The sequence below is a fragment of the Alexandromys fortis genome, unplaced genomic scaffold (assembly GCF_014885135.2).
Source record: "Alexandromys fortis isolate MF-2015 unplaced genomic scaffold, M_Fortis_MF-2015_v1.1 scaffold_167, whole genome shotgun sequence".
In the NCBI taxonomy this organism is placed as follows: domain Eukaryota; kingdom Metazoa; phylum Chordata; class Mammalia; order Rodentia; family Cricetidae; genus Alexandromys; species Alexandromys fortis.
In genome coordinates this window covers 3,228,021-3,252,035 of record NW_026068050.1, presented here as the reverse complement: position 1 = coordinate 3,252,035, position 24,015 = coordinate 3,228,021, and the positions used below count along the sequence as shown (strand labels likewise).

The 24,015-nt window shown below is 43.4% G+C and overlaps 1 protein-coding gene across 1 annotated transcript; it reads right to left on the bottom strand.

Annotated features, from left to right (window-relative positions):
• Positions 1–1,607: 1,607 nt before the first annotated feature.
• On the bottom strand, positions 1,608–22,757 carry Rab39a (RAB39A, member RAS oncogene family). The gene is made up of 2 exons (XM_050119430.1): positions 22,433–22,757; positions 1,608–3,835 (listed from the first exon to the last, which is right to left on the bottom strand). Exons 1-2 carry the CDS (start codon positions 22,657–22,659, stop codon positions 3,409–3,411), a joined length of 654 nt encoding a protein of 217 aa, XP_049975387.1. The 5' UTR covers positions 22,660–22,757; the 3' UTR covers positions 1,608–3,408.
• Between the last annotated feature and the right edge of the window lie 1,258 nt (positions 22,758–24,015).

The following is a 24,015-nucleotide window of genomic DNA, read 5'->3' as shown; positions in this document are numbered from 1 at the left end:
TCTACTGCTGATTGACTGATACGCGATTTTGCTCTGTAGTAGTGACCTTGCTGTCTCTGGATTACAGCTTTGTACCACCACACCTGGCTCTGCTACTCTACTATTTTGATATATAAAGGATCTGGCTCTGAGTGATGTTTCCTTTGCATTTCCAATCAAACTCTTTCCAGTGGGTCTTTAGTCTTTGGCTCATTCTTTCTGCCTGATCAGATCTAAGGAACTATTCAAACACAGGGCACTCTGGGATTGCAGAAGTTAGGCTCTTCATTGAACCAAAAAGTGTAAAAACAGACAACATCATTCTTAAAATGATTTTTAGTAATCTAGATCCAGTTTTTCAATGATGTAAAGTTCAATAAAGATGTGTTAACAGGGCTGGAGAGATGGCTTAGTGGTTGAGAGCATTGCCTGCTCTTCCAAAGGTCCTGAGTTCAATTCCCAGCAACCATATGGTGGCTCACAACCATCTGTAATGAGGTCTGGTGCCCTCTTCTGGCCTGCAGGTATACACATAAAACAGAATATTGTATACATAATAAGTAAATAAATATTAAAAAAAAGATGTGTTAACAATACATGATTGTAGCTGGGCAGTGCTGGCGCACACCTTAAATCCCAGCACTCAGGGAGGCAGAAGCAGGCGAATCTCTGTGAGTTCCAGGATAGCCAGAGATACAGAGAAAACTTGTCTCAAAAACAAAAAATAATACACGATTATTTTTGGTTGCTTGATGCTTTTGGAAGCCTAAATCCTCAGGTTTCCAGGCTCAAAAATTCTCTCTTACTTGCTCCTGTGGTGATGCAAAGAACATAAAGATCACATTGAAAAGCATTCTGATCACTTGGACATTTCGTTTAAGCTTACATACAATGAACCATCATGCCATTACATGTTCTGAAATTATTAGCACTGTGGATGAGCAGTCTCAATCAGGTACAAGTTTATTATACACTAAGTAGATTTTTGTTCATTTAAAAAATTCTAATGGCAATTAGCTACAGCATATAGAGTATTAAATTTTAATAAGAGTAAATAAAGCATAGTAATGACATAAAGTAAAGTATGTCTTTTTTTTTAAAGACAGGATTTCACCACATAACTCTAGCTGTCCTGGAACTTGATCTGTAGACCAGGCTGACCTCAAATTCACAGAGCTCCACTACCACTGCCCCCTGAGTGCTAAGATTAAAGTTGTATATGTATTTCTAAGAAATCTGGGCAGCAGCCAGGTCATGGTATTATACACTGTTAATCAATCCTAGCACTTGGGAGGCAGAGGCAGGCAGATCTCTGTGAGTTCGAGGCCAGCATGGTCTGCAAAGCGAGCTTCAGGACAGCCAGGACTGTTACATAGAGACAATCTAAAGAAAAAAGAAATATGGGCAAACTCTTTTTTGCCTAGAGCAAATATTGACTGCTTTGGCATTATCGTTCACATCCTCTATAACAATATATAAGAAACAGGTCGATCAATCATATATACATATACACACATATACATATATACACGTATATATACAATACTATATATATGTATATATGTATGGATAGATTTGAGGTTATGGGTATACACATTTGGCAGTCTTTTTTTTTTTTTTTTTTTGGTTTTTTTGAGACAGGGTTTCTCTGTGTAGCTCTGGCTGTCCATGAACTCGCTCTGTAGACCAAGCTTGGCCTAGAACTCACAGAGATCCATCTGCCTCTGCCTCCTGAGTGGGATTAAAGTTTATCACTCACTGCTGATACCTCCTCTATAAGGGGTGGGGTATGGGGAAATATCTCCTCCATAAAGTCAAAGCAACTGGACCCAGCTTTACCTACCCTTTTACACTCCTCAACCATGAATGTGTGCACACACACCCCCATATAAGTGTTTCTGCCCTACAGGTATCAACTTCTTGCTGTTCCACCTTCCCATTTCTTCTTCCAGTTAGTTTTAAAAAAACTGAACTTGAACATCATTTTTTTCACTTGAGTATTTTATCTTCCCTTCTGTTGATGAGATCGGAAAATTATAAATGTGAATGCTAAATCAAGTGGCTAACACCATTTTTCCTATTCAGAACATCTTGTCTACTTTTACTGGAAATAAGATAATTTGGAAATTTGAAAAACTACTATGTATGTATATTGATAATTTTGACAATAGTTCAAGATAAACTGCTTTTTTTTCTTTGAAAAATCACTATTTTTTTCTTGGCTAAATTTGTTTTTGCTTTCCTTGGCTAAGTCTGGACAGTATATTATAGCATCAAACTATTTGCTACTGAGTGGTCCTTTTTGTTTCCTGTGAATATTTGCTCAAAATATCTCCTTTGAGCACTTACAAATCTTGCCAAAAGTAACGATTCCAGGACCAATAAATCTAGAAACAAAAAGGAATATAAAATATATTTTATTATGTTCTAAGAATGGCAAACCTGGTACTTTGAAAACTTATATTTTAGTCCTAGTCAGTACTTCTGCGACTGCTTAAAAGTATTTTGCCTTTTCCCCCTCCAGTGTTTGTTTGTTTTTGTTGTTGTTCTTGTTTTGGTTTTTCAAAACATGGTTTCTCTGTGTAGCTTTGGAGCTGGTCCTGGAACTTGCTCTGTAGACCAGGCTGGCCTCGAACTCACAGAGATCTTCCTGCCTCTGCCTCCTGAGTGCTGGAATTAAAGGTGAGAGCCACCACAGCCGGGCCCCCTCTCCAGTTTTGATGCTGGGATTGAATCTAGGTTTTCAGAAACTAAGGAAGCATTCTAGCACTGAGCGATGGCCCCAGCCTGCAAGATGTACCTTATGCATCTTTCATATTATTTGGTGTATGTTGCTGCACGCACTCACGTGAATTTGTGTGAGCACATGTATGGCGGCGTGCGTGTTGAGGTCAGGGGACAACTTCAAGTGAAATGGGTTCTTTCTTTCCACCACAGGGGTTCCAGAGATCAGACTCAGGTCTGCAGATTTGGTGGCAAGCTTCTTTATCCACTGAGTCATCTCGTCGGCCCGTCAAGTGCACTTTATATTTAATACTAATTGACTGAGGAGAATATAATCCTGACACATTTATTTTCAGCCAGACTACGTGTATACAAAAAAAATCCAATTTCAATTGTCAAGAAAGATGAATAATACTGACCCATCTGGACACTAAGGTCAGCTATATGCTAAGAAAGTGAGAGTGGGTGTAATTTTGTAGACACTGGTTTCAGAAAGAAGGCTGTCTGCTTTCCCTCCTAACTCAGCAGACTACCCTGTCTGTCCGTGTAGCTGGTGAGCAGAGAGCGCTGTAGCCAGCAGCTCACGATGCTACCGTGGGTCTGGATGCTTTGTGACGTTCACTCCTTGCGTTGTTCTGCTGTAAATGTTGACATGTATCCAGAAGCGTCTTGGCCTGTATACGACAGTTCTTTGGCATGTTGCAGTCAGCAGAAGCACTCTCTCCTGGGCTTAACTGCTTCCTCAGAAGAATGCACAGTATTTGGAACAAAGCCACTTTTAACCCCTTCCCAGCCATCCTGAATACAAATCTCTCCCTTCTTAATAAGTTCATATATGTCTCTTGTCAAGATTGTGAAGGACTCCTCAACATTTGTAGCATCTTTTGCTGAGGTTTCTATATATTTCATTCCACAGTCTGTCGATAGTTTCTCGGCTTCTTCCCTTGACACCTGACGTTGTGATGCTAAATCACATTTGTGTCCCACCAGGAGAAATATAATATGAAAAGGCTGTACGTGCATTTTCGCTTCTTCCAGCCAATCTTTCACATGTTCAAAAGACCGTCGGTTAGTAATGTCAAATACTAAAAACCCACCAACTGAGTTGCGATAATAGGATCGAGTTATTGATCTGAAAAACAAAAAAAGGTTGTGTCAGGTCAATGCTCTTTGCTCCTCCTTCGAATAATGAAACACCAAAATCAAATGCGAAAATAACGTTATTTAAATAGAGCTTATAAATCCAATATGAAGTATCCTCGGTGAACAATATTATTCTGAGATTAACACATATGCCCATCTCATATATGGACAGAATTTTGAAGTCGCACTTCTTAGACACATAAGAACCTTTGCAGCATATCATCTTGCAGTGTCTTATGAGGTTTTATTTTTTAAGTATTTGATAGAAGAGTTATTACAAAATGGGGTTAAAAACAGATAGATAATAGAGGACTCGGGATGTAACTCTGTAGTAGAGTGTCTGCATGCAGGGAGCCCCGAGTTCAGTCCCCATATATGACGTGTATGGTGGCAACACTCCTAGAATCCCTCCACACGGGAGCTGAAGGTAAGAGGAAGAGGAGTTCAAGGTGGGGCTGAAAGCTGCCCCAGCAGGATGAGCACTTGCCGTGCACACACGAAGACCTACGTTTGGCCCCTAGAACTCATGGAAAAAACTCCTGGTGTGGCGGCTCAAAATTACGATCCTAGCACTGGGGAGGTAGAGATAGGCAGAAGACCCCTGGGGCTTGCTGAATGTCATCTAGCCTTTCCCTCTCTGTCACACTCTATTTACCCTTCAATAGTTCAAGAAAGATATTATCTGAGGAGCCTTCCCAATCAAAGACTCCTTTCTCAAATAATCCCATCTAATGGGTAGCAGACTGCTATTACATTTGCATCGATTTTTATAATGTGCTGCCTGGATATGTAGATGTCTCTGGCTCGATCCATGGTTTCTCAAAGGTCAAACATTTTATACATGTGTCTTACATCATATTGGCTGGCAAATCCTAGGAATCACAGAATGTTTGCTATACAGGGCTGACTAGCCAAAAGGGCAAAGGAAAGCGCTAAATGCCAAGGACCTCCCGAGTGTCAAAGTTCAAGCTGTCCGTGCTCCACACCAAACTCATCTACTTGACCAAGATATAGAGACCGCTATGAAGGGACAGTGGGATGCCCCAGACGCTTGTGCTCACTACACTCTCCTCACTCCTAAAGCCACAGTAGTTCAGCGACCCAACACTGTGCCCGCCTTTGCAGCTAGGGCAGGTGTTCCCAGTCCCTGAGTACTTCTCGAGCACTCAGGAGGCCCTAGGTCCAATACTTAGTACTGCCAGAGAAACCCACCAGCCTTGCTTTCTGAGTATGAAGAACGTATGTGCCCCCTCCCCTTATTCGCTCGCCTCCCTGTTTCTCCTCAAAATTCGTAAAATAACCCCAAGTGACTCCCCTCCCTTCTCCTGTGTTTTCATCCATCATTCTATTTTTGAGACATGGTTTTCCAAGTCCAGCTCAGCCTAGAACTGCTCTGTGGCCCAGCTGTCTTCCCAGCTCAGCCTCCTGAGTCCTAGGACTGTAGGCGTGCACCATCAAGCTAGGCTTCAAGCAACAGTTTCTGGGGGCTACAGTACTATACAAGCATTGACGACAAGAAAAATTGTCCACCATATTTAACGGGATTTAAAGAATCTAGTTAATTAAGGTGTTGCTATCGTCTTTAATTCTGTGGGATAATTAATTTGTTACCATTCTGCCACTGTTCTGTCTGTATGTGTATGAATTCAGGCAGATGTGCCAGGTCATAAGAAAAATCCAATTAAGCCTATGTTGTTAGGCCGAAACTTTATCAGCACCAAATCTGCCTTGCTCTCTATAATCTTATTTGAAAATAAAAAAATGTAGGAGGTGTGGCTTTGTTGGTACGGTATGTTTGTAGATGTGTTCTCGTTGGAGGAAGTATGTCCCTGTGGAGGCCGGCTTTGAGGGTTCATACATGCACAAGCCATATCCCGTGAGACAGTCTTGTGCTGTTGCCTTCTGATCAAGATGTAGCCAGTACCACATGTGCCCGCATGCCGCCATGCTCCCTGCCACAAATGATAATGGACTGAAAGTCTGAACTGTAAGCCACCACCTCAAATAAATGTTTTCCTTTATAAGAGTTGTCGTGGTTCGTGTCTTTTCACTGCACTAAAAACCTTAGCTAAGAAAAGATGGAGCTCAGGTCCTCAGGCTTTGTAGCAAGGCCCTTGACCTGCTGAGCCAGGAACTCACTCCCAGAGATCCACCTGCCTCTGCCACCCACGTGCTGGGATTAAAGGCGTGCACCAACACCACCTGTCCTTCACCAGTGTCATTTTTAAAAACAACCTTTTTGTGGTTGAAAATGCAATGTTGAGAAGATTACTTAGTGCAAGTTTTTCAAGATTTTACTGGGATATGGGAACTTGGGAAACAGCTCAGTGGTTACAAGTATGTGCTGTTCTCCGAGGACGGTTAGGTTTCTAGTACCCTGTTGGCTCACAACTGCCTGTAACTCCAGTTCCAGGGGGATCAGATGTCTCTGCCCTTTTAGGGCAACTGCATTCAAATTTACGTATTTACCTGCAGACACAAGTATACATAATTAAAAGTAATGGAGTCTGAACAAGGATGACACCAATACATACTAACATTAAAGGGGGAAGTTAAATTTTATCCCTAGACAAAGAATTACAGGTAGCTAGCTGGATGGTGGTTCATGCCTTTAATCCCAGCAATCAGGAGGTAAGAGGCAGGCGGATCTCTGTGAGTTCGAGGCCAGCCTGGTCTACAAGAGCGAGTTTCAGGACAGGAACCAAAACTACGGAGAAACCCTGTCTCGAAAAGCTAGGGAAAAAAAAAAGAATTACAGGCAACTAAGGAATGCTGAGAGTGGGAGAAACGGCCTTCCCTAGGGAACCATTTCAAGTGGTCAGCTCTGGAAACAAACACACAAGCAGCATTCACAGGCTGAGCAGGTTGAATTTATATATTTAGGGACATGCGTGTGTGCACGCATACACACACACACACATACACACACACTCCAGCAACAATTAAAAAAAAAGACCCTGGGTTTGAAAAAGAGTAAGGTCGAGGATACATAGGAGGGCTTGGAGAGAAGAAAGGGAAGGGGAAATGATATTAATCTTAAAAAAATGTTTAAAAGGCCGGGCGATGGTGGCGCACGCCTTTAATCCCAGCACTCGGGAGGCAGAGGCAGACGGATCTCTGAGAGTTCGAGGCCAGCCTGGTCTACAAGAGCTAGTTCTAGGACAGGCTCCAAAGCCACAGCGAAACCCTGTCTCGAAAAACAGAACAAAACAAAAAAAAATGTTTAAAAAAGAACAGGGATGGATATTTCAAAAATTACTGGGATATAATACAAACAAAGTAACCTTATGACTTCATTAAATTGCCAAGATAGAGTTATATTATTTCAGTAAATATTTACATTTACAAATTAAAAAAACGAGTTACCACCTAAAATAGAAAATTCAACATTGAAATGTTTGCGTGCATGTATATATATATATGTGTACACATGCATGCACTCACACACACACAGAAGCATGCCTTACATTGTAGGAAACAACATGTTTTCTAGCAACTTGCATTTTTTTTTAAAAAAAATCTTGCCGGGCGATGGTGGCGCACGCCTTTAATCCCAGCACTGGGGAGGCAGAGGCAGGTGGATCTCTGTGAGTTCGAGACCAGCCTGGTCTACAGAGCTAGTTCCAGGACAGGCTCCAAAGCCACAGAGAAACCCTGTCTCAAAACAAACAAACAAAAAAATTTAACTAATAAACCCTATTAAATGTATCATTTTATTGTGGGTTAATGCAATAAGGCTATATTGTGCCACAATGGTTAAATAGAGCAGCTGTGTGTGCCTTGCTTTTATGTATGTTTTCATACATATTTTTGGTTTTGCTATGTTGGCCAGGCTAGCCTCAAACTCCTAGGCTCAAGTAATATGCCTATTCAGCCTCCTGGGTAGCTAGGAATTCAGGTACTGGTCACCATACCCAGCTATACATATTTTATTAACTTGTATAAGCAATTACACTTTTTCTCATAATGTAACTTTTTAATTATTATTCATGATGCNAGGCAGAGGCAGGTGGATCTCTGTGAGTTCGAGACCAGCCTGGTCTACAGAGCTAGTTCCAGGACAGGCTCCAAAGCCACAGAGAAACCCTGTCTCGAAAAACCAAAAAAAAAAATCTTAATTTTATATGTTATAGAGGGAATTATTAGTTGTGAGACTATCCTCTGGCCAAAATGCAGGGGGTGGGGTAGAATACAGAACCCAAAGGGAAGGTCCAGGTTTTGTTTTTCTTCATATCTTTTAGGATTGAGGATTAAACCCAAATCCTAATCCATAAATGTGCCCCTGAGCTATGTCCTCAGCTTTACTGCTATTGCCTGTAAAAGAAGCTTGCTGAGCTTTTGCTGCTGGAAGGTGACCTATCTCACCCTCTTTCAAAGGCTTCTCCTCAGGCTTGGCCTCAGGACCCCTCCCCCATTACCGCCTCCAATCCCTCTGTAAACAAATCCTCTGCTCCTCTGAGACTGAAGCCCTCTGCTGGCACCTGCCAGCTCTGGGCCTTTCTCCACAGACTAGAGATTTTAGCACTTGACTTTCTTTATCTCAAGTCCTGTCGTTTTGCTGATAGCAGCATCCACTCCGGCAGGTTGTTCCCCAGCACCTGTTTTCCAGATTTGGGGCCCAGCGAGATGGCTTGATGCACAGAAGTGCTGGCTGCAATGCCTGCTGGCCTGAGTTCCGTCTCAGGACCCACAGAGTGGAAGAGAAGAACTTACTCCTACAGGCTGTCCTTTGGCATGCACCTATCCTGCGCCTCCTAATAAATGAATGTAAAATAATTCTGACTGCAAACCTGGGCTGAGGAGATGGTTCAGGGCACATCGGTTGAAGTTGCTATGAATTAATTATAACCAATCCCAAGTGGGTACTCAACAGTGCCAAGGAACCGCTGGTACTTTTGCATGGTACCCTCTTCCTACCCCTCCCCACTTTCTGTATCCATGCTACTGGCTTGCTAACTTTAAGGGGCATGAAGGGCCGTGTCTGCTTTGTTCACCGCTGAATACCCAGTGCCCTTTCAAGTGTGCAGTACCGAATGATCAGGTCAGGGAGCAACACAGCTGGTGAGGACATAAGCGACAGGACAGAACAGTGGAAGCCAGGGCATGCCGTCTAACATCTCCCTGTAGTCTGACCTCACATGTCACACAGGAGCATTGCCGTCAGTGTTGGAGGGGCTGATTAACACACAGTCGCCAGCACTCTCAGGGAAGTTCCTTGAGGGGTACTTTTATGCTGGAGACGATGTGTTGATGAAACCAGAGAAAGTGAGTCGTAGCGGCCTTAAAATCAATTAACTGGGCCTGGTGGTTTGCATCTTCCATGACATCACTCAAGCGCAGGCAGGCAGATATCTGTGAGTCCAGGGCCAGCCAGGTAAACATAGCGAGATCCTATCTCAAAAAATTATCAATAATTACCCTCATTATTATTGTATATGTATGATGTATGTGTGCGGGCTTGTGACAGCACAGACTCTGGATTCAGTTCTCTCCTTCTACCTTTATGTGGATTCCGGGATTTAACTCAGGCTACCAGACTGTACGCCACCTTGTAGTTATATATTTTATGACCCTGTTAAGAAGAAAGATTTTTTTTTCTAACTTTAGAGGGAACTTGCATAGTATAATGTACTTTTCGGACCCATTAGTGTGAGACCCAAAAGGTCCAGCTTTAACAGGATTAAAGGAGAAGTACCTTCGATTGGTCTATACTAATAACTCTGAGACCCCTTTGGGGGGGGGTGTCAAATAACCTTTTCACAGGGGTCGCCTAAGTCCATCTGAAAACACAGATATTTACATTACAATTCAGAACAGTAGCGAAATTACAGCTATAAAGTGGCAACGAGAATAATCTTACGGTTGGGAGTCACCAGGACATGAGGAACTGTGTTGCAGCATTAGGGAGGCTGTAAATCACTGCTCTGTGCTGTAACACATGCAACTTGGCCACTTAGCCCATCAGATCTAATGGTACCAGCCTCAAGTATACACAGCAGACTGAGATGTTCAATTAAGCCTAGACAAGGCTCCGATGGACAATTATAGCCGTGACATTTTGGAGCAGAGGCATGCTCTTCATCAAAGGCTGTTACACTTTTGAAAAATAGTTCTTGCTCATAGTCTGGCTTTGAAAGAGACTAAATGCCCATCTTTAGAACCCAACATGCCTGTGTGACTTGAATGCTCACTATGAGGGTATTCTTTGATGCACCAGACTTGGGCTTTGTCACCACCACCACCACCACCATACACACACACACACACACACACACACACACACACACACACACACACACACGGGGGCGGGTCAGGGAGAGAGAGATCAAGTTAGCACCAGTCAGCTCCACTCTTTGGGGAACTTAAAGCTAAGTAGAAAAGGGAACTCTCCCATTTGGAAAGCTAGTGGTCCGACTCACTGTCCACTTTTCCTAGAGGATTCCTGTGGCTCAAGATCCACAATTCATTAGCACAGGCTAAGGGTTTGTCATGTTGAGAAATGAAAACCACTATCTACTTATAAAGAGGTTTGAGGGCCATGTTGATGAGTATGTAATAAACAATAATGAACTATTGTAGCTTATATGAAAGCCTATCAAAAGGCTCCTCCATACAGGAATTCTTTTTTTTTTTTGTTTTGTTTTGTTGTTGTTGTTTTGTTTTGAGACAGGGTTTTCTCCTGTAGCTTTGGAGCCTGGAACTAGCTCTTGTAGACAAGGCTGGCCTCGAACTCACAGAGATCCATCTGCCTCTGCCTCTCAAGTGCTGGGATAAAAGGCTTGCGCCCCTACTGCCTGACTAGGAATTCTTGATAATCTATAAAACAAAATGCCCTGGCCGGGCGCGCATGCCTTTAATCCCAGCACTCGGGAGGCAGAGGCAGGCGGATCTCTGTGAGTTCGAGTCCAACCTGGTCTACAAGAGCTAGTTCCAGGACAGGAACCAAAAAGCTATGGAGAAACCCTGTCTCAAAAAAAAAAAAAAAAAAAAAAAAAAAAAAAAAAAAAAAAAAAAAAGCCCTGTTCTGTCATTATCAGTAAAGATGTCCACTCCAGTTTGAATGCGAAGTGGACATGGGAGTTGTGCCAAGGCTCAAGGGTCTTCCTCTTACCCAGATTGACTTGGACAGTCACCCTTTGCTACCCACTTCTCTAGTAACTGCTGATGTGAGAAGCTGGATGCTCTCACTATAAAGGATTCGCTCTGGAATGCGGACGTCTTAGTGACCATCCATGAAATCACAGAATGCCTCATTCCTTGCCATGGTATTATGTGTAGGGCAGGGATTAAAGTATTCAGTTAATCACGGTGAAGATGGGACATGGGCTGATGTCAGCCACAGGATTCCAAGAGCTTGCCACGATGATCCAGAGACAGCTGGTCCTATACAGCTGTGGATGGCTCATGAGGATTTAGACACGTGCCGTCCAGGAGAGGTCACCTTGTAAGGCTTTGACACGCTCCTTCAGGATGCATGTATCCTCAACTAGTGCGGGAGGAGGGGGAGTTTTCTCTGAGTCACAGTTGTTCCATGGGAAGCGAGGGGTGAAGGTTGGGTGATGAAACCTTTCTCAATTGCATTTAATGAGTCACTAAATCTTATTTTATTTTCAAATGTCTTTTCCATTTTCTGCTAGTGACTCATCCTGTAGCCCACTAGGCCTCGAACTCTAGGTAATTCTTCTGCCATGTCCTCAAGAACTGGGGTTATGAGTCACCATGTTTGGCTCCTGAGTCACTAAATATTTTGGATGCCTTTAAACCCTTTCTATTGTGCTGATGAAGAAGTTTTTGCAGTCAGGGGAGGGATGTTTCCACTAGAGAACACTGTAATGCTTCTAGTGAATTCGTCCAGGCTGCCAACTGGCTCCTTGGAGCTTCTATGACAGTAGGTGAGCATGTGGAAAAAGAGCAGCCCTGTCTTGTGAGGACTACAGGTTTCCTGTGCTTCTGGCTGCTCAGAGCTCATGGGATCTACTGCTTCTTCTAAACGTGGTTCTCCAGTATGGGGACTATCTTAGCCTATCAAGACAGCCTCAAGAGAGAGCTGAGCAAATTTCCCTTTTTATGAGGAACCTCAAGATGATTTTATCTGGGGCACCCAGGACATAGCTGATCGAGGAAATTTGCACAGATGTTGTCTAGGAAAAATGATAGAAATCAAGAACACAAATCCTTCATAACTTCCAACATGGCTTTACATGGTAAAGGTTCAGTTTTTTTTTTTAAATATATAGCTACTGATAATGATGTATTGTATATTTTTAAAAGCCTAAGGAAAAGAGTTTATATGTTTTCATATAAAATGTTATCTGAGAGACCAGGTAGTGGTGGCAGTGCACACCTTTAATACCAGCACTTGGGAGGCAGAGGCAGGTGATTCTCTGTGAGTTTGAAGCCAGCCTGGTCTACAAGAGCTAGTTCCAGGACAGCTAGGGCTGTTACATAGAGAAACCCTGTCTTGAAAACAAAACAAACAAACAAAAACAAACAAAAAATGTTGTCTGAGGTAAATTAATATAATCATATTTAAACATTAGACAATAAATATGTATATAAAAATGCCATGGCACCCCTATAAACATGTACAATTTTTTTGTATTACCAATAAACAAACCTAATAAATTACAGAGAAATAAAAACCAATGGGAGATCCTCCTCCATGTAAGTCAGTCAGACTATATATCACTATGATAAATACCTGAGAAAAGCAATTCAAGGGGAAAAAGATTTATTTTTGCTCGTGGTCTCAGAGGTGTCATGGCAGTCAGGGTGTGTGAGCAGAAGTACTCTCACCTCAGGGTGGTAGGGCTGAAGCAGGCGAGGAAAGGTAGAGGAGAGGGAGGGAGAGGGCTGCAAGGATGGGAGGGAGAGCAAAGCCATAGACAGAGGGACGTGGAGGGAGAGGAAGAACACACACATTCCAGGGGCAAGGCGTATTTTTCAGTGACCTTTCTCCTGACCATGCTTCAGCTCTTCACATGGCCATCATACTGTGACACCATTGGGAACAAATCCATCATCAGCAAGTCAGGATTCAGTTACTTCTCCCAAACCCATCGGCTCGCAACCAAGTCCCTTTCATACAAGCTTTGGGTCGCACCAAGACTCAAGTCATCACACCTCTATAATTATTAGGTGTATAGTACAGTACCGTTAATTTTTTAAGGACAACGTTGCTCAGACCTCTAGGTATCCAAATCTAGATCCCTCCTGACCACCATTCCATTTCCTGCTTCTTTAGGTTTGACAAATGAGATGCTTTAATAGTGGAGTCATGTGTTATCTGTCCTCCAACAGCTCTCTGTCTGTCTCTTTCCAAGATCTCCCTGTGTAGCCCAGCCTGGCCTCAAACTCCTAGTTAAACTTAGCCTTCTGAGTGCTGTGTGCCACCATGCCCAGCATGGCTACATAAAAGGTTTTAGCTGTTGCATTTTCTCCCCCCCTCCTCGCCCAGAGATAACATATACGTGAGTGATTGCTGGCAGCCTCGGAGCTCACCGACATTTATAAAGTCTTGCTTAATGTATGATTAATGTAACAAACTGGGAGCAAACTGCTGTAGGGAAATTGGAGTCTTTTGGCATAAAAACAATTATCGAGGTTCTAAAAAAATATAAATGATATCTCAGGCAACTATTTCGTTTTCTGGCAGACACTGAAAGCAAGGTGCTATTACTAAATGGAGGACAACACTCCATAAGCCCTGGTGTGCTCAAGATTTATAGCAGTGGCATATCTAAATATTTAAATGTAAGCGTTAAGATTATGGAGTGCTTGCATGTCATCATGGACTTTGCTGGGCAGGCATCAGACTCTTAAAAACACTGGGCACTTGCTGGCTGAGGTTAAATGAATTAGCTGCTCCACCTGGAAATACCTTCCTATGGCGTTGCCAACTGTAAAATAGGTATTTAGGAGACAGAAGTGCTTTGACGCTGAAGACAGCTAGTAGCCCACAAATGCATTAGCCTCCCCTGCAGCCAGGGCTGGACGCTCTGACGGCCCTTGTGGGAGCAGACATTGTGTTGATGCTTCACTCACCGGCTTCTTCTGCCTCTGATGCTGGCCCTTAGGATGACTTCAGGAATATACAGCAAAAGTCTCCCCTCTCATTTTATCAGGACTCAGTCCCTCTCTTACCAAGGATTCTCATACTGTGAACTTAGGATAGTCTTTCTTCACCCAAACATTAATAATTCCAGCATCTTCCTATTTAAAATAAATAAATCAGGCTGTGGTTACATAGACTCCAAGGAATACTGACAAGGAACTAATGGAGCCCATTTTCCCTTTGAACATGTAACTCCCCTGTGGGCATCTTTTGTCTCCCTTTCATGACACATCCTCAATGCTGACAGGGCTTCTTGCTATCCCCAACGCTCTATTTGCCTTTGTTGTTCTTATTCTCCATCGCAATTAATACAGCCTGACATTCTATATCATTTTCAACTTATTTGAGTCTATCCCGCTCCCTGCCCCTATTATAAAATAAGGTCCACAGAGCTAGTCATGGTGGTGTATGGCTATAATCCTGAGACTGAGAGGCTGAGGCAGGAGGATCATGAGTTCAAAGCCACCCTTGGCGATGTACTAAGGCCCTGCACAAACAAACAGATACCTGCCGTTTTACATGAGTGCTGGGATCTGAACTCAGGTCCTCAAGCTTGAACGGCAAGCTCTTTCCTCACTGAGCCATCTACTAGGCCCCATTCTAATGCTTTCTGGTATCTTCTGCAGAGAGTAATGTACAGCTTCTCAATATCACTTTACTTTTCACAGAATAAAAGGGACCAATCAGAGATAATTAAATACTACCCAGTATAAGCAAAGAATAAACATTTTTGGTTTAGAGTTCTCCTATCATTTCTGCACCTATAGTCTATTCCCATGTGTTTCTCTGTTGTGGAATATTACTTTAACTATGCAAAGGTGTGTTGCATTTGTTTATGTTGTGGAATATTACTTTAACTATGTAAAGATGTGTTACATTTGTTTATGTTCTAGAATATTACTTTAACGATGCAAAGGTGTGTTGCATTTGTTTATGATGCATTTGCTTAACTATGTAAAGATGTGCTGCATTTATTTAATGATATGAAAATGTGTTGCTGTTCTACCTTGCCTGCATAAGGCACCTGATCAGTCTAATAAAAAGCTGAATGGCCTCTGGGCAGTGGTGGTGCACGCCTTTAATCCCAGCATTCTGGGAGGCAGAGGCAGGCGGAGGCCAGCCTGGTCTACAAGAGCTAGTTCCAGGACCGGACACCAAAAGCTACAGAGAAACGTAGGCAGTAGAAGGATAGGCTGGGCTGGTGTGCATAGGGAATAAAAAGGAGAGGGAACCTAAGCTGAAGAGAAGAAAAAAGAGAGGGAGACATCTGGGGCCCGCTAGTCAAATATGTAGAAGTGGGAAAAGTAAGACGTGCCGAATGAAAAAAAAAAAAAGGTAAAAAGCCCTGAGGCAAAATGCAGATGAAGAGAAACAGGTTAAATGAAGTTATAAGAGCTAGTGGGATGAGCATAGGTAAAGCTGAGCATCCATAACTAATAATAATAAGTCTCTGTCATGATTTGGGAGCTGGTGGTCTGAGAAAGGCTGCTACATTTTTCTGCACTCTTTGTTTCATATAATTTCATGTCCTGAAACTTATTACACTCACTATTTATCCTTCCATTATTTCAGCCTGCTTCTAAAATTACTGTTTTCATTTAGAAATCAATGGAACTAATGGGGATTTTCATAAGTACGTCATCATGCCTTCTCGGGGTTGGGGCAGAGGAAGACAGCATAAAAAGACTGAAAAGTATTTCACAGTACTTATGAAACTGTAAGGACCATACCCAGATGTGTTCTCCAAGACCTCTCCTTAGCTAAACAAACAGAACATTTTGGAGTCAGGGTGGCCAGTAGGTAAGAAAGCTCAGCAGGTAAGGAACTTGCCATCAAACCCTGAAGACTTGAGCTCAGTCCTTTAAGACCCACACGGTGGAAGGAGAGGACTGACGCCCACTTAGGTGTAAGGGCTCACTGTTATTAGTACGCATAGCAGTGTAGTCAGTAAGGGCTGCACAGAGAGGAAGGCTGTCATTCACTGGTGCCACAGATGTGTGTTGTCATTTTGGTACTGCAACCACTATGTGAAGCAATTTCCCCTTTTGTTTCCTGCACATAACAGTAAGTAAAATAATGGTTTGGACGGATATGAGTTTGGGTCCACTGGGATGGGTGTGGCGTCGTTTGGAAACAAAGACTTTCCAAGATAGAAATTGTGCATGCCACATTGCAGTTTACTTCCATCATAACAAGAAGTCTGGCATAGAAAGAGCACTGAACACAATGTTGAGAGGCCTGGGATGCTGGGGAGTGGCTCAGAGGGGAAGAACACTGGCTGCTCTTCCAGTGACCAATTCTCAGCACCCACATGGTGGCTCATTTCCACCTCTAACTCCCGTCCCAGGGCATCTAGTGCCCTCTTCTGACCTCCACGGGTACATACATATGGTACACTGGTATATATATATATACATGGAATAAAAATAAATAAAATCAGGGCTGGAGAGATAGATGACTCAGTGGTTTAGAGCACTGGCTGCTCTTCCAGAGATCCTGAGTTCAATTCCCAGCAACCACATGGTACCTCACAACCATTTATAATGAGATCTGGTGCCCTCTTCTGGTCTGCAGACACACATGCGGGCAGAACACTGTATACATCATAAATAAATTGAGAGAAAGAGAACTGAGGTTTTTTTTTTTTTTTTTTTTTTTTGGTCTGTTTTGTTTTTTTGAGACAGGTTTCTCTGTGTAGCTCTGGCTGGCTTGCAACTCACTCTGTAGACCACGCTGGCTTCAAAGTCACAGAGATTCACGTGCCTCTGCCTCTCAAGTGCTGGGATTAAAGGTGTGTGCCACTATTGCCCAGCAAGAACTGAGTTATTGAGAAAACCAGTTATAAGCTATAAGATCTTGGACAAGTAAAAAACTCTCTAATACATTAATTATATGACTTAGAAAATGGCTTTTGAAGTTGGGCAGTGGTAGTACAACCCTTTAATCCCAGCACTCAGGAGGCAGGCAATCTGAGTTCGAGGCCAGCCTGGTCTACAGAGTAAGTTCCAGGACAGCCAGGACTGTTTCACAGGGAAAGCCTGTCTTGAAAAACAAAAGCAAAGAAATAAAATTGGCATTTGAGAAGTTAAGACAGGAGGATCACGAGTTTAGTTTTTTCTTTAAATATTTATTTATTATGTATACAGTGCTCTGTCTGCATGAAAAAGAGGACACCAGATCTTATATAGATGGTTGTGAGTCACCATGTTGCTGGGAATTGAACTTAGGACCTCTGGAAGAGCAGCCAGTGTTCTTAACCTCTGAACCATCTCTATACCCCAAGGAGTTCAGTTTTAACTGAATAACTACAAAGTGAGTTTGAGCCAGCCTGGATTTCATGAAGCCATTTCTCAATAAAAATATATAAATATAGTTTAATAAAAAAGAAAAGACTTTCTCTCACATTGAATACCATTTCAAGGAAAAGTGGTGGGCTATACCTATAATTTGAGAATCTATAATCTTTCTTCATAATGCCTTTTTTTCTCACAACTAGGGAGGTTCTTAGGAGCCACCCAACTCCCCTTTGCAGCCTTCTCTCTTGATCTCACTTGGTTTCAGTTTGGGTCTCTTACTATACTCCGTGTAACTGAGGCAAGCACCTACACGACTCCATATCACACCAAATCCTATAGAAAGGGATGCACTGAGAGGGGCTAAAGAATCAGAAAGAGTGTAGGGAAATTGCTCAGTGGGTAAAGTGCTTGCTCTGCAAGAATGAGGAGCTGAATTTGGGTCTCCAGCACCCACGTAAAAAAGTCAGATGTGGCAATGTGCACCTGTAACCTCAGCACTGAGAGATACAGGAGCCCTGGTGTTAACTAACCACCGCTTACAGCTGACAGCCTTCTGCAAAGTTAATTAGTCAGCTAACTCATTTATATGGGTCTGCTATTGCTTCAAATCTGAGAAAGATGAAAGCAACTTATCAAAGGAGCCTTTCCCAAAGCGTCCTCCTTGCACATCAGTTGTACCTAATTGGGTATTTTGGAAATAGCCCAAGTAAATCTGTTAATTTAATCAAAGTTAAACACATTTCTTTGCTGCACTATTTCTTAGCAGCTTTCTTCCTCCAGTGCTGGGACTGCCTTGGGAACAGTAAACAAGGACTCTGCCACTCAACTACAGCCTTAGTCCTTGGTATTTTGAGACAAAGTCTTCATATGTAGCCTACACTGGCTTCAAATTTACAATCTCGCCTCTGCTTCCAGGTGTTTAGATCATAGGCATATATACACCATCATGCCTGGCTTCTTAAAGGCTTTGATAAGGAGCTTTAGGGGGATGTTACAGGGATAGAGATTTCTAAACACATGTGGCTATACAAAGTATTCTTTGAAAATATAAGGGATAAGGGACGAATGTTCTACAGAGCTCACCTTGAGAGCACTGGGGGAAGAAGGCACTGTTCTCTCAGCATTATAATTAGTGGCTATAGCCGGGCGGTGGTGGCGCACACCTTTAATCCCAGCACTGGGGAGGCAGAGGCAGGCGGATCTCTGTGAGTTCGAGGACAGCCTGGTGTACAAGAGCTAGTTCCAAGGGGCTGGAGAGATGGCTCAGTGGCTAAGAGCACTGACTGCTCTTCCAGAGGTCCTGAGTTCAATTCCCAGCAACCACATGGTGGCTCACAGCCATCTATAATGAGACCTGGCGCCCCCTTCTGGCTTGTGGGCACACACGGAAGGAATGCTGTATACATAATAAATAAATAAATATTAAAAAAAAAAGAGCTAGTTCCAGGACAGGCTCCAAAGCTACAGAGAAACCCTGTCTCGAAAAACAAAACAAAACAAATTAGTGGCTATAATTGTAGTACTCCAAAGGTCAGACAATATGATAAAAAAAAATGGTCAAATTTGGTTTGAAATCTGGAATTTTCATGGTATGTGTGTGTTCAATATTGCTGCTATGCTTTCCCACTGTCTACACCAGACCACATTCTGCTACTATAACAAAATATCTGAGGCTGGATACAGAATAAAGGAAAGAGTTCATCCAGCTCAGTTTTGGGAGCTGACAGTTCACACAGCAGGACACTAGGTTTGGTGGGCTCCCCTCAACTGGTAGGTGACCTCCTCATGGCAGCATGCTTGAGAGGAAGACATCGACGGCCAGACAAGGTCCCAGAAGGTGGGAGGGGTCGGGCTCATTCTTTTGTAAGAACTTACTTTCATAAGAAATTACTTTTTAAAATTCTCTATGTTAAAATTTTCTTTAAAATTTTATTTTGTGAATTTACTTATGGGTGGGGGCACACCAACAGTACACACATAGAGGTCAGAGCCATTGTGGACCCCAGGAATCAAACTCAGTTTACCAGGTTTGGCAACACATTCCTCTTTACCCACAGAGCCATCTTGCAGACCCTCCATGAGAAATTACGTGTATCCCTCCCAAGGAGGATGTATCCAATGACCCAATAACTTTACGCTTTTAGAAATCCCAACACCTCTTACCAATACACGGGTGGAGCTGGATGAAACTGGTTCTTTAAACTTAACACCTTTCATATTTTTAACTCTTTCCTATAAACTTACTAACACTATACAGTCGTCCTGTGGTTGGTGGTGCACGCCTTCAGTCCCAGCCCTTGGGAAACAGAGGCAACTGGCCCTCTGAGTTCAAGGCCAGTCTGGTCTATGGAGTGGGTTCCCAGAGAGATAAAGAGAGAGATAGAGATAGTGAGATAGATAGAGAGGAGAGAGAGAGAGAGAGAGAGAGAGAGAGAGAGAGAGAGAGAGATTATCTTAGACACTTCACTAAGCATTCTTTTTATTTCTTTTACTGCTAAACTTCCCCACTATAATTAAAAGTTAAAAAAAGTGACATTTTTCTTTTTTTTTATTGTTTTTACTGATCTAGGAAAGTGGTGATTTCTAGTTCTTCTCTAACCATTCACAATACTAGACTCCCCTTCCCCACTTCCTAGACACATAGTGGGCCTTTCTTATTGAACTAAGGTTCTTCATGGAATCCCAAGCATTATATAAACCAAATCAATATTCCCTGATTTCAGTTCTTTTATTATTGTTTTTGACAATGTCTCACTATGTAGCACTTGGTTGGCCCACAACTCTCTATGTAGATGAGACTGGCCTAGAACACAGAAACTAGTTTACCTCTACTTCCCAAATGCTGGCATTAAAGGCTTGTACCACCATGCCCTGTGCTGTTCCCTTTAAGACATGTCTGGCTGTGGAGCCTGGTATGACTACACAAGATCCTCCTGGTTCAGTCTTTGAATGACAGGCAAGTGTCACCAGGCCCAGCACATCTTGTCCCTTTTTGTTATGCAAGTAGTTAAAATCCACTAGAATGTTAACTTAAATACTGAAAGGAGAACTAGTTATGATAATTCCCGACTGGTCATTTCATTGTTCTGCAATATGTTTGTTTATGCTTTCAAACTACATCATGAGCTCTCTAAGTTAAGTTCCTTTTTTGCTTTATGTCTAATCACCAATAAACCTCCTAACACGATATTTCCCACAAATCCTCAGGGCATGATTGTAATGACAGACGTATATCTCCAAGCACTCTTGAATGTAATAAAATGTGCCAGGAGACCCATGATTCAAAACAAATATCTCTATTTTCTAGAACATGCAGGATGATTTAACAGCAATTATTTTGAATGCAGTTGTATGGTGAAGCATTTTGCTATATGCTAGAAAGGCAAGCATTGTAGGTAGCTACTGAAATATGTATGTATTTATGAATATATCATTGGTAAAGGGCCAAGCAAAACAGAAAAGTATGACTCATTGTAAACATTCTCTAACTGTCCTTGCATTATTACAGGGCAGTTACTGGGTTGTTTAAATAATGTATATATAAAATGAATTGCTATTTACATTCTTCTCAAAGGCATTGAAAAACCGGCAACTAGCAAAGGTCTTTACATTCTAACAGATTAATTATCCTTTATTTTCCTGTCAATAGGTTGAGGAATTACTTTTAAGTAAATAGACACAGGAAGATTTTACTACCTTTAAAGGGCAGAGAAAGCACTAAGTAAATGCTTTTTTTTTTTCTGACCCCGAAATAACTCAGAGTTCAACCTAAGACCATAAATGGAAGAATCGGTAACTGATCTCAAGAGTGGTTGAACCGGAAGGAATCTTAGAAATCATGACGATATCTTCATTTTACAGATGAGGCACAAGGTTTAAAAACTGTTTCAATCAAAGGAGGCTGATTGAAAAGGGAACAAAAATGTCTTCATGGAATTCTAAACAAAGCTGATGCCCTTTAACACCGTTACTCTACTTCACACACAAAGAAACTAATGTACAGGCAAGCAAGGCAGTTCCCTTATTATCTCCATGAATTAGTGTCAGACCCAGAAATGAAAGCCAAGATTTTAGTGTTGGACATTCTTCAAATGTAGGCTGCACTCATTCGGCATGGATGCAGCTTAGGAGTGAGGGGGAGCCATGTTTGGAAGTTCCTAAAAGGAGTTCCTTAGTTCACAAGCAGAGCACTTGCTGAGAGGTGTGACAATGTTTGCCTAGGAGAGTTCCGTCTGATCATGTGATTTTAAAGGAACAAAACAGTACATTACCAGCTTCTTTACCAAAGTACTGTTCGATCCAAAATAACTGGAAATAGGCCTTTAGATATGATTTTATCTCAAATATCCAAGGAATTCAGTTTTGGTTCCTCTTATTTCTGTAACGTCAGTCGTCTTTGTACAATCTCTCAGGTTCCCCAGTGAACATTTAGAATGAGACTATTTACTTGAGAGCCTTTTTCTCCATTTAGAAAAGTATTTTCTCTTGTTATCACTCTGGAACGTTAAGTACGAATCAATGAAATAAAGCGAAAGTTGCAGATAAACCTCAATATTACGTTTTTCACCAAAGAGGACAAACTTTCAAAGGCAACTCCACCCTTTAAACACAAACACACACACCCTCAGTTGGGTTGGTGACTCCGATGTTACATTTAGTTGTTTTCCAGGACCTAATACCTAGGGTCATGGCCCAGTATTTTCTGATGACCACATTTGGTGCTTTTCAAATCAATTAACCGCATGCATCTCGCTGTGAACCGTTCCAATGGAGCCCAGGCCATAACCCCGGCTGGAGTTCTGCTTGCTGAGAACTAAAGATTTTTCACACACACCCCACTAGGCATTTCTACCGCCCCTTAAGAGGCTTGGTCTAAGCTGAAAAGGGGACGCTAGGAGGAAGGTTGTTGAGTCAGGGCGTACATGCGAAGTTGAGTTTGGGGAGAAGCCAGCGGTGGAGCCAAAGGGACCCAAATGCCTAGAGGAGCAGACAGAGCTGGGGGAGACCAGGCGATCCAGGTTAGGACAGGAAAGGAGACAGAAAGGGGGCGCAGGAATCCGTGCTAAAGAAAGAAGAAACTGCGGAGGAGGAAGTAGCCCTTGGAAGGGGAGGGGCGAAGGGGAAGCGAGCAGCGAGCGCAAGCACTTTCGAGAGCTGGTAGCGGGTGACTCCCTACCTGAAGCGCTCCTGCCCCGCCGTGTCCCAGAGCTGCAGCTTGATCCTCTTGCCGGGCTCAATTTCCAGTAGGCGCGAGAAGAAGTCGACGCCAACCGTAGGGTCGCAGGCGGGGGAGCGCAGCCCTGGGAAGCGGCCCTGGGTGAAGCGGTGCAGGAGGCACGACTTGCCCACCGTAGAGTCCCCGATCACGATGAGGCGGAACTGGTAGATCCAGATAGTCTCCATCGCTTGGTGCTTCACGCGCTCAGGGGCAAGTTCTGCCGCGGGAACTATCCCTTCAGCACCTCCGCGGTGCGCGCCCGTCCGCTTCCAGCATCTTCTTGCGGCTGCGGCCGCCGCCTGGTCGCCGCCCTCTGGGGAGGGAAGGGCGGGACCGCGGGCAGGGGGCGTGGACCTGTACTGTCTGGGGGCGGGGCTTGAAGATGAGGGCGGGGCTACAAGTCAGGGCAGGAACGCAGGTAAGGGGTGTGATCACGGGCTCGGGGCGGGGATCTAATTTCCAGAGGCGGTGTCTTGGGCTGAGGGCGGGGCCCCAACCATAAGGGGCGGGAACTGACGGTCTGGGGGCGGGCCCTCGAGCACACGGGGGCGGGGGTCTGGATTGGGGGCGTGGCGAGAGCCTCCGCCTACGTTACTGGGGATTTGGGAGACCCCCAGACTCAGTACAGCCCTTTAGTCCTGCAGTTGCTGGAAGCGGACCAGGAAGTGGACAGACGTGACAGCAAAAACAACCAATGAAAATGTGTTAGAGGGTTAAACTCCAGAGAGTTCAGCCAATGGGAAGTGAAAATCATAAAATCATTTTCTCTCACGCATCTTGGTGGGTTTCTTGTATTAGGACTCTGATTTCTCGGAAGTCCGCCAGGCGCTAATGTGTTTCTGTGTGAGGATTTGTGGTGTCCGTGTTTTTCGGAATAGTCCAGTTGGCGGTTTTCTGCTGAAGGAAACAAATTAGCAGAACTAGTTCTGATTGTTTCTGTTAAGGACTGCCTGTTGCTTTTTACCACAGCGTTTTCAGGATTAGCCAAGTAAGAGAAACGGCCCAGTTCTAGCCCTGTGAGGGGCCCTCCAGCCTGGGAAAAAGTTGAAACGTTGAGAAGCACGTTCAAATCATCGCTATTCGTGGTTGACAGCTGCTCTCCGCTTGCATAAGGCCAGTGCAACGAAGTAGAACTTAAATTTAGGTGACATCATGTTCTCATCCCTTCCCTCAAATATAATGATAGCTAATTTAAAAGTTCTCTTCTTGCCTGGGGCTGTAGCTCAGTTGGTAGAGTTGTTTAGCCACGTGACACCCTGGATACAGTCCCCCGCTCCAAATAAACCAGGCGTGGTGGCCTGCAGTTACAATTTCAGCACGAAGCCAGGCGGGTGGTGGTGGTGCACGCCTTTAATCCCGCACTCGGGAGGCAGAGGCAGGCAGATAGAGATCAGAGACGTAAGTTCGAGGCCAACCTGCTCTACAAGAGCTAGTTCCAGGACAGGCTTCCAAGATACTGAGAAACCCTGTCTCGGGAAAAAAAAAAATTCAACATGAGCCGGGCGGTGGTGGCGTACACCTTTAATCCCAGCACTTGGGAG

Excerpts from the sequence above, each read along its gene's own strand:
- Rab39a (XM_050119430.1), bottom strand. The coding sequence starts at position 22,659 with ATGGAGACTATCTGGATCTACCAGTTCCGCCTCATCGTGATCGGGGAC. Across the intron at positions 3,836-22,432 it reads GCGGGGCAGGAGCGCTTCAG|ATCAATAACTCGATCCTATT; the intron begins GTAGGGAGTCAC and ends TTTGTTTTTCAG.